The following is a 16019-nucleotide window of genomic DNA, read 5'->3' as shown; positions in this document are numbered from 1 at the left end:
ATAGATTTCAAATCTCAGAGACCAACATGAGAAGTTATGCAAATCTCAGAGATCATAACTAATATTATTTCATTTTTAGTTATTAGTTATTGTTCATGTTAGTTATTAGTTTTTATTTTTGAAAAATACATAAGAGGAAGGAGGGATGTAAAAGCTAGAGTGGATGACTGATAGGACAAAGGTAGAATATATGTATAAGACAATACGTAAAATGAAAACTAAAAACTAAGAATCAAAAGCCAAAAACTATTTTAAGAGTTTGTTTGACTGCCATTTCGTATTTAGTTTTTGGTTTTCACTGTTCTTCACATATATTTCCTCATATATCAAGCACCAAAGTAAAAGCCAAAAAATAAAAAAAAAATGGTTATCAACAGACCCTAAGTTATATTGACTTTCAAGATGTTTCCATTAATTCTTCTTATTTATTCCCCTCACTTCCACCGCTCTTCTTGTAAATTTACTTAGGATTTCTTATTTGTATAAATAAGAGCTTTGAGCACTTTTTTATTTATTATATAGTTTTTTTTAAACTACTTTAATTTATACTAAGAGACCGTCACACTGCTTTGACCAATAACCCACATTTGCATAATATAGTTTAGGGTTAGACAGAAATCAATCATATCCTAAAAACTAAAGAGGTGCAAGGAGGGCAGAAGCCTCCTCTTGCAAAAGCTTCCATGCTGCAAGCACATGCCTCTCCTCAGTCAATGGAGCTCCTACTGCAAAACGTAATACGTACTTTCCTGACAAGACCTGCATATATAACATGTTGGTATCATCAGGAATTGCGAATTTACAACAGAAAAAAGGTGTCAACGATACCAAATAGTGAGCTTACCGTGTGAGAAACGAAAATTTTTCCAGTCGAGTTTACATTATCTAGTAGGTCATGGTTCAGTTTCGTCGCATAAGTTTCATCGTTGTGAGGGGGTAGAAGACGGAAACAAACCAACGAAAATATTCGGCGAGTAACAATCTGCCAGTTATGGTGAATTATCAACAAGGTAAATGTTCATAATATTGCAGCATTCAACTTGTAATGAAATATAGTAGTCAAACAAGAAACTTCACTAGGAATACAATTAATTACCTCAAACCTGGAGTCTTGAGCAACAAGATCTTCGAAGCATTTAGCCAAATCGATATGGTTTCTTATGTAGGATTGTAGATTCTCCAGACCATAAAGTCTTAGCACCATCCATAGTTTTAGTGATCTGGAAGCAGCAGTCGATACATAACACTCAGATATTAGCTTTAATGTGTTAGTTTATTAACTTACATTCTTTTTTTTTTTTTCCTTTTTTTTTTTTTGTTATTAGGTGTCCAATCATGGTGGATGGGGGACCCTACTAACCCGAGGGCTTAAGGATGCGCATTGTGTGATTTCACCAAACAGACCAAGACCACCATAACCTCACCTGGTTAGGCTTCATCCAAGCAACCAATCACTTTAGTCCTCTACTTAGTTATAAGTTCACGCTACCAGGCTCGACATTAGCTTACCTTCTTAAAGAGAGAGATTCTACTCTAAATGATCTCTGTACTACTAAGGGTTGGTTTGGTATTGCTATGCTTTGAAAAAAAAACTGCTTCTAATGTGTTGTGAGAATAAGCAACTATGAAATAAAGCAGCAGAGTGTTTGGTAAACTTTTTTGTAAAAGTGCTTTTGAGAAAAAAAAAAAAAAAAGGCAGTATTATAGTGTTTGATAAACTTTTATGTAAAACAAATGTGAAAAAAAGCTGGTTTTTCGAAACTGGGTTTTACAGCTTTGTATTTTTGGTTTTTTTTTAGAATTACCTCAGTGCCAAACTAGGGCTAAGACAACCCAATGTCACTGAGCGCAGTACAACAGAGAGTTATATTGCCGCGTTTGGGAACCTTACGAAAGTAAATATATTGATTTTCTCCCAACTAGGTTGCATATATGAGCTTTGAGTACTCAAAAGACCAATCTAACTATATATGTGAAAAAAATGTTCAAGGGCACACCTAAACCGACGTCCAAGTGGAATTTGCCAATCTTTGTAATCCACAACCAGGTTTGCTTCAGAGGCCTGCAGGATCAACAACGTAATAATCAAGGGAGAATTAAGGGATGGAAACAAGGGAAGAAGTGCAGAAGGGAGAAAACGCTAGTGTGAAATACCCATAGCTAATAGTAAAGAAGATAATTTAGGAGAAAATTACCTTGTTTTTAAGGAACTCAGGATTTGTAGACAGCGCCTGGACCAAAGCGTTTCTATCCTGTTATAAGTAAATAAGTATATGCTCTATTAATCAATCACAAGAACTGGAAAACGATAGCAAAACGGTGTCACACAAAACAGATATTTTGTCACAAGGCAAAATTGTCATGCTAAATCTCCGACAATTAATGAACGAGCATATTAATTTCCCACAGGATCACACGTTTCCATTACAAGTTGACTGCATGGAAGTACAATTCATGTAGAACTATTTGGGCAGTTCTCAAAGTTCATATCGTGAATGCAGAAAATGATAATGGTATTGCACAATTTCTTCAGAACTGCATGTGGATTGTAGAGAGAGTAGCAGTTGGCAAAACCTGGAAGAAGTACAAAGTAATTAGCAGATGAACAATGTGCACAACCGCATAATGACATACCTTGATCCAGAGCAACGAACAATCAAAGTTCGTAAGAAACCATTTATGTGCATTCATGTTAAATGAGTCGGCTTCTTCAACACCATCAATGTGGTGTCGGTATTCAGGACATATACAAGCGCTACCAGCGTATGCAGCATCCACATGGAACCACATTCCATTGCTCTGAGAAAATGCAAAGAATTACAATTATGGACAAGTATATGTCACAAAAGTTTAATGTACACGATCTTTGTATTAAAAGAGTTTTTGCATAAAATTGATAAACCATAAGGCAGATTAGACGATTCATTTGTTACCTTAGTAATCTTTCCCAGTTCTAGCAAAGGATCAACAGCCGTTGATGAAGTAGTACCAACCTAAAAGTACAGATGCAAAGTTTCTTTAGTTAATTAGGATTCTAATTTTATGAATGTGGTAAACTTATTCCATTATTCTAAATAGTTCGAATATTTGTTTTTAAACCAAAATTTATCCCGTTAATGAACATTTCAAGAACAAAATGGAAACATGCTTAGGATCTGAAGTTTCTTTGTATCTTACTGTTGCACATAAGAAAAATGGAACTAAACCATCCGCGATGTCATTTGAAATCGCCTCATTAAGTACATTGGGAGAAAGGGCATAGTTAGTAGAGGAATCGGTACTCAGCATCCTGCAATTCTCAGGATGGATTCCCCCTATCTGCCGTTAAACAATAAAAATCATTAAAAATGAAAGATATTATCAATATAGCAAGCTGAATTTAAGTGTTTACAATATATACAAATCTGTTGATACTAGAGCACATAAGGAAGGTACCTGAGAAGCCTTTTGCAAAGCTGAATGTGTTTGATCAGATGCATACACAACAAGCTTCTCAAGGGCTTCTTTTCCTTCTGCCCTCAAAATCCTATCACGAGCAGCCAATAGTACAACCAGAATTGCTTCACTAGCTGTGCCTTGTATCACTCCACCGCCTTGTCCTGCAACAATATATCTGACAATAAGTCCAGAAGCTCAACGGTTGAAGAAATATCTTTCTTCATCTATTGATAAAGGAGAAAAAGCACAATTTTTTATGAGAAATTCATTAAAAAAATATAGTTGTATAGAGAACAATCATCTCACCTGCTGAAAGAAATTCTTCAGGAAGTTTAAGCATTTTAGCAAACCAATCCAAGACGATCATTTCAAGTTCAGTTGCTGCTGGAGAAGTTATCCAACTAAACCCCACAATGTTAAGGCCTGCACTTAGCATCTCGCCTAGGAATCCGGCAACACTGCTGTTTGAAGGGTAGTATCCGAAAAAATTTGGGCTCTGCCAATGCGTTACCCCTGGTAAAATCTTAGCCTGAATGTCTGCAACCACATAAAAGTTTGCTCTTCACATATGTTTATGTCACATGAATCATATAAATCAAACATATATAATCAGGCCATGAATTTTCTTTTGTATACACATTTGCAATAGGTATGCAAGAAAATCTAGAACATAAGAACCCTATTAGAAATTTCACCATCGAAAACTTGTTGCAAAGACTCGGGATAGGTAGGCGCAGAATCCGGTAAAAGATCACGAAGATATCCAGGCTGCAAAATGTGACTAGAGTTATAACAACGGAAAAACTTGAATTAACTGAGTCATCATCTGTGCCAATATATGTGGAATACTTCCAATACTTAGATTCAAACTTTGAAAAGTTTTCACAAAACCTAATGCCAACACTGATAAACGGAAGAAATAGAGATTTCTTCAGAGTTCAAATTGGCTTTGTATTTAAAATATAAGAGAGAAAGGAACGCGTGTGCATAGCCATATTGGTTGAAAGGATGTGCAACACAACAACCACCCAGTGCACCGAGTTTGAATCCCCTTCTAACGGTATAAATTAGTTTAAAGTAGAATATTGCTCGTAAAAGAAAACTGAGAGAGACAGAGAGAGAGAGACAGAGAGAGAGAGAGAGAGAGAGATGGGATTGAGAGTTGAAACCTGAACTTGGCTGAGGACAGGGAAATCCTCAATGGTTTTGTAGTAATCAGCAATGAAATCTACCATTTTGTGGGCATTCTCTCTGAGTTGCTCAGCGTCCATTGGCTTCAACCCACTCATCTTCTGCTGTTTTTCTTATTTGTTCCTCAAAATTATGGCAGAAAAACGAGGGAGATGAAGATGCCTTGGATTTCCAAGAAAAAATAAAAATAAAAACAAATGAGAAGATGAACGAACTGCTTCTCTTTTTTTTCAAAGATTCAATTCGAATTTTCTAAAAAATTGAGAAATTGGAGCGGAATGTGTTATGATTGCTGAGTGGACGGTAGGGAATCATCCACACCACGGCATACAAATTCATCAAAGAAAGCTACCCAAAGGAAATAGTGTGGACGATATGCATGTTGGATTTTTGCATCCGTGGTCCCAGGCGCCTCACTTTGATAACATTGATACTGTCTCAAACTTTACCATCTGTCCAATTTGTCAGATGTAAGGTTTTATAAAAAAAAATATCTTAATATTAGTTAGAGTTGGGTAATCATATTTAAACCCATGATTTTCTTTTTCACCCACCAATGTTGGATTTCAACACTCGCCCTCACATGTAACCCCATTTAGTGGTTTATACGCAGAGATTCACACATCGCCAATTGAAACTCAGAAGTTGGCTTTATGTTAATAGTCCAGACTTACTTTCTATGGAATTCAGAGGCCGGCTCTATGTTAAGAGTCCTGGATTCTTTCCTTATTGGTGACAAGCTCATTAGCTTGCACGGGCATGAACCTTGACTCTGATACCATGTTGAAATTTTTTATATCGACGGGCCTAGGGGGTCCACTCTAATGAGTAATGATACCAATGTTATTCCCAACTTTACCACCTGGCCAATCCGTTAAGTGTAGGGTTTTACCACAAAAATGCATCGGTATTAATTAGAGTGGGGTAATCCTATTTAAAGTTATTGCTTTTCTTTACCCCCACCGATGTGAGACTGCTAACACGCCTTCTCACGTGTAACCTCATTTAGTGGTTCACACGTGAAGGTCCACACATCGGCAATTGAAACTCAGAGGTCGGCTTCAATGGAGTCTAGACTTGTTTTCAGTCTTTTCAGGAAGTGCCCTTTAAAAACTCAGAGAGTTGGCTCTATGTTAAGAATCCAAGTTTGTTTCTAAGCCCACACTTACTTGTGACAAGCCCATAACCGAGGCCTCTGATACCATGTTGAATTTTTTTTTAGATCGACGAGCCCAGGGGTCTCATTCTAACGACACCAATAATGTCCCCAACTTTACCACCTGCCCAATCCATCAGGTGTGGGGTTTTACCATAAAAAGTCTCGGTATTAGTTAGAGTGGGGTAATCATATTTAAACGGGAAAATTAGAATGCCCTATATATTTTTTATAGTTGTTAGATTAAACATTCATCCCTTTTAAAGATTTGATTAAGGTGCTTTGATCAATTGTCATCTCAATAATTTTCTATTTATTTAATTTCCATGTCATTAATTTAAATGCATTTATGTAGAGGCATAAGATAACTTAGCAACTAATTGCCTATAATATAGGAATTTAATTTCGTCAATCCCCTTCTACGCATTAAATGATATTTTTTTTAATAAAATAAAATAAAAGATTAATTAACTAATTCCTCATTTCCTTATTATCAGTATTTAAAAAAAAAATTCTCCTTCCATAAAAAATGTCTCAATAAAAAGTCTTCAATACATATTTTTTTCACATATAGATATATATAAAAAAATATACTTAAAACTTATGGTACATTTGAGAACAAAAATATCGACTTTTGCTACGTTTAGATTTCAAATGTACCGAGAAACCAAATGTACCAAAAATTCAAATGTACCATAAAACCAAATGTACCTATTGTTATGTAACCTTTTTGGTACGTTTAGATTTCAAATGTACAGAAAAACCAAATGTACCATAAAACGAAGTGTGTCCATTGTCAGGTAACCTTTTTGGTACGTTTAGATTCCAAATGAACAAAAAAATCCCAAATGTACCACAAAACCAAATGTCTCTATCAAATAACTCTTTTTGGAACATTTACATTCCAAATTTACCGAAAAATACAAAAAATCAAATGCACTATAAATTTAAATGTGTCTATATTATAGGTAATTAGATGTAGCTATATAATCAAACAAATCTTTATTATGTGTTGGGTCTTCTAAATAATAAAATCCAACAATTTTTTTTTATAAATATCCTACTATATTCACAAAAAAAAAGTAAAAATCATAACAAAAAATAAAAAAATGCATAAAGATGGATAATAAATGCATAAACATAGGGATAATAGGGAAAAAAAAAACGAAATGTCCAAGAGAAGTCGGGAAAAACTAAAATTCTAAACAAAATTGAACTTATGTGAAAAACTGAAATTTATAACCAAAATTTTAGAAAAATGTTTGATCAAATTTTCAAAAGGAGCGTATGTTTAATCTAAAAAATTAAAAAACGAGGCGCCTATATCAAAACGCCCCCTTTTTTGGTTGATTAAACATATTAGTTTAAAGAGATTGGTTAGAACAGTGTGCTCTCTACTATATACTCAAGTTTGAATTCTCTCTAGTACTTAATTAAAATTATATTAGAATTTAACTTGAATAAAAGAAATATTTTTTTTTTTATAAAATTCGGATTAAATACTAAATCTAACACTTCAATTTTAATATTAAATTGTTTATATTTATGCTATGATAGTGTTGTATCTTAGCTCTATCTCCATTCATTGGAGTGTTTTTACCAAAAGAATTATAACATTTATAAACTTAGGAAGGGATTGACCAATTACAAAAAGTTGCACATAAGATCAAAGCAGTTCCTGCATTCTTGATGTACAAGCAACAAAATATTCATCTCCTCTGGAAACTCAACATCTTGATGGACAAGGCAAAGATAAGTGCAAAGAGTAGAGCGAATCCAACAACCACAGCTGCAACCACTCCGATAAATTCTTGCTTGAAACCGAAGTACTGCCTCATGAATTCTTCCACTGTTGCACCCGTCTCGAGCTCGTCCTGTATATCTCCAAACTGCGATGTAGCCAGTCCGTACAAGGTCCAGGCCATCGGACACGCCCAATAGTACCATCTCCACCATATAGGAATCCTCTGCCGTTGGCGAAATGAACACGAATGAAAATTGCAGGATCAGAAAATAAAACATCAGTATATGTTTTAACTTCTAAGGACATCAAAGCCTGCGTAAGTTAGGAACTAAGGGCAAAGCAACACTTACAGTCCGTGGGATTATGAACCCCGAGAAGACATTCCATATTGCGTAAAATGCGCTGGAATTTATAGCGGCTATGTGTTGGTTCGGCGTCAAGGCCACTCCCATCATGCCATAGTAGGTGAAGTACAAAAATGTGAAATACATGAAGAATAAGTACCACAAGAATTTAGCCAGAGTCCATTCAAACCCGATCATTGCGTAAACTATGACACTATAGACAAGGGCTTGTACAAAAACATAAGGGATCTCAATTGTAACCTGCAACGAAATATGGAAACTTGGCATAAGATAAGATAAATAATGCAAGTAATCGTATAAATTAAATTTAATATAGGCTAGTCTTAGGTAAAATGTATGATTAGTCACCTGTGCAAAGGCGTATGCCAAGGCAGAATACATTCCAGCAGCTCGTTCTCTGTAGAAGACTGTTCTTTCGACGTCCACAACAGGCTGCACCGTTGTGGAATTTTTGATACCGAGAAAGAGAACAGCAGCGTACATTGAACCAATTGCATTGAAGAGATCCTTTTCTTTCGTTCTGTACTCAAAAGTTTCATAGTTACATTTGGAAGCAAAACGTATTGGTTAGAATATATTTATCTTTTATGTGCGAGGCATTGTGACTTACGTTTTGGAGCCAAGGTTCCAGAACATTGTCCCGAACATCAATGCTACGATGGTTGTGTAGATCAACCTGATGGCCGTGTATGGCGGATTGCGCCAATAGGACCAATGTTGTTTCCATAAGCAAGCTACGCATTGGGATAAAAAGGGCAGAGAGTATTGAGTAGGAAAATGAAGATCCTTAGAACCAGAAGCAGGGTTGCTTAGTTCTGCAATAAGTGCTTTGTTTCTCCTGCAATTATGCCATATATAAGTACATTTTCTCAACAACTCTGGTTTACGAAGAGAGACATTCTTTTGTAAATGGTTTCTTAGGCCAATAGGTAATAAACAAACCTGTACAGTTCTGATTTCTTATACACTTCAGCAAAATCAATCTCCATGGCTATTTCTTTGGCTGACGAAGTGACTTCCAACATCCATGTTGCTGGATTGTAGCCATCCCTAATTTTACTGACGTTATCGATCCCCTAGATATTAATGTGCAAGCATTAGAAAACCTTCAACAATTATAAAGCTATCAAGGCTTGAAATTTCTTCATTCACTATACCTCAAAGTACTTGATCAAATTGCAAGAATGGCGGCTTAATGGTCCTACGTAGAGCTCTTGTCCTCCTTTCTTCAGTAGGAATAGCTGCAACAATATGTTACATATATCATACTCGAGTAGAAAAGACCAGTCAAAATAGAGTTCAAAGTTCAAACAATTTGTATCAAAGAAGATTTTGATTTTCACCTCATCGAAAGCATCAAATATGTCAATGCTTGGCTGATGGATGGTGCAGACGACTGTTCTTCCAGTGTCCACGGTGTTCCTAACTGCTCGCATAACAATGGCTGCAGCTCTTGCGTCCAAGCCTGAAGTCGGTTCATCCATGAATATTATGGAGGGGTTAGCCACTAGTTCAACCGCAATGGTCAGCCTCTTACGCTGCTCAGTTGAAAGACCGCTCGCACTAGGCAACCCTACTAGTGCTTGCCTCAACGGATTTAGCTCCACAAGTCCCATAACTTCCTCAACGAACATCTGCAATCATGTTCAAGTTTATGAAACATAATGACAATGAGGCCAGTAGTTGCCTTAATAACTGGACCTAATTTTCCATCAGTTCATAAGGAATTAAATTTAAGCTTACAAAGCTCGAATACCAACCTTCCTGGTTTCAGAATCGATTTCTGAAGATAAACGCAGCCATGCTGAGTACATCAAGGATTCATAGACAGTAACATGAGGAGAGTGGATGTCATTCTGCTCACAATATCCAGAAATCCGGGCAAACGATTCCTGCTTTTTTGGGTACCCGGAAATTGTGATATTTCCCTCAATATATCCTCCAGTTTTTCTACCGGCTAGTACGTCCATTAGAGTTGTTTTACCAGCCCCACTCACTCCCATTAGAGCTGTCAAAACACCAGGCCTAAAAGCACCACTCACACGCCTAATGAGCACCAGTTTATCCTCGGGAACACCTTGATTCTTCATTTCCTGCAATTTCGATTCAAAGAAATGTGTCACAATTTTGGATTTGCACAAGCTTGTCAAGTGTCAGACACATTTTACTTTGGTTGCATATACATCACCTGTGGCATGTCCACGGAGTATGTGATTTCATCAAAGGTGATGGAATGTGGTTCGAACGGAAGAACCATTCCTCTTTTCTTGTTACCATTTGCGTCATTAGTAGCTTCTTTTGTAATTGAGGAAGACCTGGAGGAGTTACTTCCATTTCCATTTTCTGTACACCCACAAAATTTAGTTTTGTCAAAAAGATCAAAAAATTTATGCCGGATAGACAATTGCACACAAAAGCGACATCCATGAATGTAAGATATATTACCTCTACTAATTTGAGGAGTCGAGATAGGATCTTCCAACTTAACAGCCTGTGGCTTCCCAATTGCTGCACAGTGTTTATATATTCTGAGTTAACTGTTGCTTCGAAGATTTCATGCAAAGAATTAAGACGAAAGTACTCACGCTTTAGATAAGTGAGAGCCAAAGTGAAAAAGAAGTTGAATATAAGCATGTATCCAGCCAATACTCCCGCGCCAATCCAGTACCAACGAGGCTCTGTGAAGAATCCGCGTGACTTCAGAACAGCGACTCCTAATGGTTCCGTTGAGTTTGGAAGAACCTTCAAGGTAAAAAAGAACTTAGAATATGAATTGGGGACAAAACACAAAAACTAGAATTTTTGAAATGAATTTTCAAAGGAATTACATGTCTCCAACTCTTTCCGAGGAACTCATTGACTACTATTGCATTCTGTCCGTACATCAAAGGCGATATCCAGTAGCCCCACATCCACCATTTCTTTATATCGACTGCGCCATCCAAACCAAAAGATAAATATACAAGTTCAAATACCAGTATGTAATGAAACAGTAAGTTTTTTTTTTTTTTTACTGTTATACCTCTTGACAGAACAAAACCACCCAAGGAGAAAAGCATGACAAGTGCAAATGATCCGAATGTGCTTGCAATAGTCATGCTTCTACCAACTCCAGCAATGAATCGGAACAACCCCGAAGCCATCTGATTAATGAGTAGGAGTAGAAGCCATTGCTTAAACAACCTGCATAATGTGCATAAATATTTATCATTTCGGATGGAGAAAACATGAAAAAGGTAGGAGAATTTTCTAGTTATTTTTACCTTCCGACATTTGGATCATATCCGATGACATAATAGGTCATAAATACCCAAACCACAACTTCAACACAGGTGATAGGGATCTTTAGGATCCACGAGGGAAGGGTATATGTCCACGGCGGAAAGAAGAGGAGGTTTCTCTGCTTATAAAATACAGGGAGCTTTGTAACAGTCATCGAAAGCTCTGCCAGTCCATTGAACATAACAGCAACCAGGGAGAAGAACAAAGCACCAGCATAAATTACCCCGTCATCTACTGAATTGCGATGCATCTCAGTTCGTAGGAACAATGTCATTGTAATCATAGCCAAGATTGAGAGCTAAAGAAAATAAGGAAACTTTTAATAAAGATTAAAAACATGTAAGTTTGCGCAAAGCATGGAGTAAGTCGAATAAAGGAAAACATTACTTGGGCAAGCTTGAAAAGGTAGACAAATGAGTTCCTCTTCATGAGCAAGAACTCCCTCGCAAAGCAAGCTTTCAACAGTTCAGTTTTACTAACGCCATATCTTTTTGTTGCTAATGCAGCTGGGTGGCTCTTGGCCTTGTCAAATGGAGTTGCGAGTTCATCTCTAAGTTTGCGCCCGACGTGAAACGATTGGAATGCCTCGACAAATTCTTCGACCGTGATGAACCTGTAAGGCTCATCTCTGCTTGCCCAATACTGCTCCTGATCTTTCCTTGATGTCACCTACAACATTCAATATTATGATTTATTCACTCATGGAAAATTAATATGACACTTTTATGTGTAATGCTCAAACCACATCTATGTAGTGACATACTTCTTGCAGGAAGTCCGCCACGCCTTTCCTCTCAGGACATCTGAACCCCATGGATTCGAAAAATTCAAGAACATTTTCACGAGGACCTTGGTACACGATGTGACCATCAGAAAGGAGAACAATGTCATCAAATAGTTCGTAAGTCTCAGGTGCTGGTTGCAGCAGTGAGATGAATGCAGTCCCATTGAGAATGTGAACATATTGCTTGATCGAATTCACGATCTGATATGTTGTTGAGCTATCCAAACCCGTAGATATTTCATCCATGAACAATGCCTTAGCCGGTCCAACCAACATCTCACCTATATATAATTCATTAATCAAAATCGCTCGCTTAAAATTTTGAAAATCATGTGGTTTATTAAGAACTAGAATTATGTTTCTACCAGTTGTGAGTCGTTTCTTTTGTCCGCCGGAGATGCCCCTTATTAAGTTATCCCCCACCAAGGTATCTGCACATCCATCTAATCCCAAAATCTGGAAAAATCAAATGAATTTCTGATCAATAAAGGGTAATTTTCAGAAAATCCTTCTCTTAGTACAAAATATAAAGGTGATTTTACCTTTAGTGTATAATCTGTCACCACTTGTACCCTCTGGCCTTCTGATGCCACCGCCTATATTAACCGAAACATTGAATTAACAGTACGTAAATTGTTGATTATTCCGAAAACATAATTAACAACACACTAACTAACTAACTAATTGACCTCTCAAGTAGATATCTAAGTTCTGCTAAGTAGCTTTTCTTGTTTCTCACCTTCATGTAGATATCTATGTCTGCATCCGGCTTAATATTCGCTTCTTTCTCTCGTCTACTTAACTCGACTAGGATCTCTGCCATAATTCAAACCAACAACGATTAATAGAGTCATCAGTTTGATTCTGAAAATTGAACAGAAGTCAGTTCTCTAAACCCACCATAACGGTCTCCGACCCCTTGGCATCTTGCAGAGAAGTTCAATGTTTCTCCGACTGTCAATTCTCCCATATGAACATCATGTTGGCTGATATAGGCAGCAGTCCTCTGAGGCACAAACTCATGCATGCCGTGACCATTGTAGGTCACACGTCCTGAAAACTGCACAACAATTTTTTTCTCAGATAAACGAGTGACAAAAACCAAGAGCAACCCCTGAAGCTAAAACCGGAAATCAGAAACCCAGATTTCGTGTTGTTTAACCTGAAGATCTCGGTCAAGCTCTCCAGCCAAAGCCAACAGGAGAGTGGTCTTTCCGGAACTCGGAGGACCCAAAAGCAGTGTCATTCTGTACAATAAACACATGATCAACCAAGTCAGATTTTATTTTCCGACCGAAACACAAAACACAGATGAACCAAATTTGCAACGTTCTCTCACCTGCAAGGCCTAATGATCCCACTAACATCTTTGAGGATAGACAAGTGCTTTTTCTTGCTAGGAAGAATATGAACGGAGTTCAACAAACCCTTAGGAAGCCGAAAACAAATATTCAGTAAGAATGTACTAAAACTAAAAATGAAATGGTTATCAGACGGGTCCAAACATGCAATGGAGAACTTGGAACTCTAGTAGTTAATCATTTACCTCCACTAAATTGACACAGTAATTAAAAACTGTAGGCAGAGCCCTGCTTCCTGCATAAGCTTCAGCTGCAATTTTCAAATGCTGGAATCTAACTTCAATTTTCGGAAGATTAATTCCAACTCTGAGATAAAAACCAAGTAAAACAACCTCCATCATTATCAAAAACCGAGAAGATGGCAACACGCAGAGTTGCGAAAATTTTGAATTCTCACCTATCAATGCGGTTCTTGAGTCTCAACAAGAAGTTCTCATGATCCTCCTCGGCTACTCCAACTAACCGCTCGATCAAATTCTTCCTTTCTTTCACTTCAAGATTGCTCACGTCAACTTCGTTGGTCTCCCCTTGAGGAGTAGCGAGCAGGCCTTTCTTCAAGCGCTGAAACGTTGGAAGTCTCTGAAGGGCAGCCCATTTGAGAGCTTCCTCATCGTCCTCTCCGTGCGAAGACGTTGAGAAAACTCCGCTGCCATTGTCAATCCAGAAGGAAGAACCACTTCGTCTAAAACTGTGGCCAGCTTTCTGAATATCACAACTGATCTCCATTGAAGAAGAACAGCTTGGAACTTGGCTAGCTAGTAGCTTGAAATTAAAAACCAACAAGAACCCAAGTTTCGTTTCCCTCCAAAATTCCAAACTTTATGAATAAGTTTGATGGAAAAAGACTTCGGCTTTGTTGTTTGGTTGGCCACTTTCTCTAGCTTTTGCAGCATTGAATTTATAGGAGGATAAGATGCTAACGTGAGATAAAACTTTCATGGGGTTTCTCCATGTCATGATCGAAAGTTTAGTGTTGGCATGGGACATCATGGATGGTAATCATATCATTACCATTAGTTATGTTTTTTCTTTATGTCATAACATAAGTTGTTGGCCCACTTTTTTTTGGCCAAAATTGTTGACCCTATATTTTTGGTCAAAATTGTTGGCCCCATTTCACCATGTGAGGGTTTCGATTTTTTGACTTGCCAATTCCCACTGTCTATAAACCATAAATTCAAACATTCACACCCAAAAGGAGAAAAAAAAAATATTCGTTTAAATGTCTAGGCGAGCTTTGAACTAGAGGCCGAGATTTTTCTGATTTTCGTCAAAAAAATATATTGCTTAAATATTACATATCTCGTATTTTCATATGTAAATGTACTAATTAAGTTTAGCAACTTTTTCAATTGAAAAATATCTAACTCATTCAATCTTCTTTTGTGACATAGTTGACCGAAGATAAGATTTTATCAACTTTAACTTTGAAAAGCTTATTTCTGCAGAGGCAATGGGCTATTGTATATATTTAGACAATGACTCAAAGTCTGTAAAATTAATTTATATATACACACACATGTATATATGTGTGTCTTATATAAAATGTGTCTCTTAGGAGTGGGAGCCTAGACGGCTGCCACCCTCAGGGGCGACCCTGCTAATAAGTGTGTAGTTTCTATTTCATTCACATAGTCATATACGCATACAAATATATTAACACTAATTACTATGATCAATGGAAAATTAGGAATCGAACTTTGAGAGGGATAATGCTAGGGAGATTAAATTTTTAAACCAAATTTGCAAATCAAATAATGTGTCACCAATAGAAAATAAGCATATTAATCAACACTTAAGTAATAGTCCAATCATTAACATCCACATCATTTGGTTTACAAAATTTGATAAAAAATGTGGTCTCTCTAGCATTACCCCTTTGAGAGAAAAAGTTTTTTTTTTTAACAAATAATATTATCTAGACTACTAGACTAAGTATCACAATAAGCGAACCATAATAATGTGGTTCGAATCCGTCTTTGACGAGAATTGACCATGAAACCTCTCATATATAAATAAATATTATTTTACCGTAATATGAAGTGACAGAAGAAAAATTGTTATCTAAATCAAGATTTTAGAGCAAGTAAGACGCGTTAAGCTATTAATGTGTTTGGGCAAAATGCAACGGATTTTTAACTTTTTATTTATTACATATTTTGGTCATATGAGCAACACGGTTATACCGACTAAATTTGAGGCCGGCACTGAAACAAAGAGAGTCAACGGTAAGTGGAGGGTAGAATTTGGGAGGTCAATTCTTTGCATGAATTATTGGATAAAGTGGGACCGGCGGCGCACATACGATTTAAATGGGTTGGAGATGGATTACAGATACAGAAATGGGTTGGAGATGGATTACAGATACAGAGTTCAATGGTACAGACTTCCCAAATTCCCCTTCCCGAAATTGCTTGTAGAAAGAAGAGGAGACTTGGCTAACAAAAATGGTTGAAAGAGAAGGAGACTTGGCTAACAAAAATGGTTGGTAAAGCACAACTTTAAGAGAGTTAGTCAATCAGAGAGATACTTTTCACACTCTTCTCAATTTTCAGATGTTAGATTGAATGAATTGAAAAGAATCAAAAAAGAGAAATTAACAAAGTGTGTAGAAGATAAAAATTAGTATATGAACAACACCACCTTTGAAGAACTGATTTTGATCTTGGTTAAAAGGCATATTAAAGTATAACTATAA

General features: G+C 36.8%; 2 protein-coding genes across 4 annotated transcripts; both read right to left on the bottom strand.

Moving 5' to 3' along the window:
- Window positions 1-470: 470 nt before the first annotated feature.
- Window positions 471-4983, bottom strand: LOC137727705 (tyrosine decarboxylase 2). The gene is made up of 12 exons (XM_068466525.1): window positions 4608-4983; window positions 4134-4206; window positions 3745-3975; window positions 3436-3599; window positions 3178-3318; window positions 2934-2993; window positions 2635-2799; window positions 2196-2252; window positions 1998-2062; window positions 1097-1220; window positions 845-982; window positions 471-759 (listed from the first exon to the last, which is right to left on the bottom strand). The coding sequence occupies exons 1-12, from the start codon at window positions 4725-4727 to the stop codon at window positions 637-639; spliced, it is 1461 nt and encodes a 486-aa protein (XP_068322626.1). The 5' UTR covers window positions 4728-4983; the 3' UTR covers window positions 471-636.
- Window positions 4984-7282: 2299 nt separating this feature from the next.
- On the bottom strand, window positions 7283-14177 carry LOC137727704 (pleiotropic drug resistance protein 1-like). 3 transcript variants are annotated; one of them, XM_068466524.1, is made up of 24 exons: window positions 13719-14177; window positions 13507-13627; window positions 13300-13388; window positions 13123-13207; window positions 12861-13020; window positions 12700-12776; window positions 12503-12556; window positions 12326-12416; window positions 11940-12241; window positions 11564-11845; window positions 11158-11474; window positions 10917-11077; window positions 10723-10826; window positions 10480-10636; window positions 10340-10402; window positions 10083-10237; window positions 9655-9987; window positions 9238-9528; window positions 9052-9135; window positions 8837-8970; window positions 8505-8732; window positions 8243-8414; window positions 7880-8134; window positions 7283-7752 (listed from the first exon to the last, which is right to left on the bottom strand). In XM_068466524.1, the coding sequence occupies exons 1-24, from the start codon at window positions 14045-14047 to the stop codon at window positions 7495-7497; spliced, it is 4302 nt and encodes a 1433-aa protein (XP_068322625.1). In that variant the 5' UTR covers window positions 14048-14177; the 3' UTR covers window positions 7283-7494. The 3 variants fall into 3 exon arrangements, with proteins under 3 accessions (XP_068322625.1, XP_068322624.1, XP_068322623.1); XM_068466523.1 differs by having other exon boundaries at window positions 10083-10402; XM_068466522.1 differs by having other exon boundaries at window positions 9052-9528; window positions 10083-10402.
- Window positions 14178-16019: the final 1842 nt, after the last annotated feature.

This window comes from Pyrus communis, chromosome 3 (assembly GCF_963583255.1).
Source record: "Pyrus communis chromosome 3, drPyrComm1.1, whole genome shotgun sequence".
Taxonomy (NCBI): Eukaryota; Viridiplantae; Streptophyta; class Magnoliopsida; order Rosales; family Rosaceae; genus Pyrus; species Pyrus communis.
The sequence above is the reverse complement of the archived record's forward strand: the minus strand, read 5'-3'. Positions and strand labels throughout refer to the sequence as shown.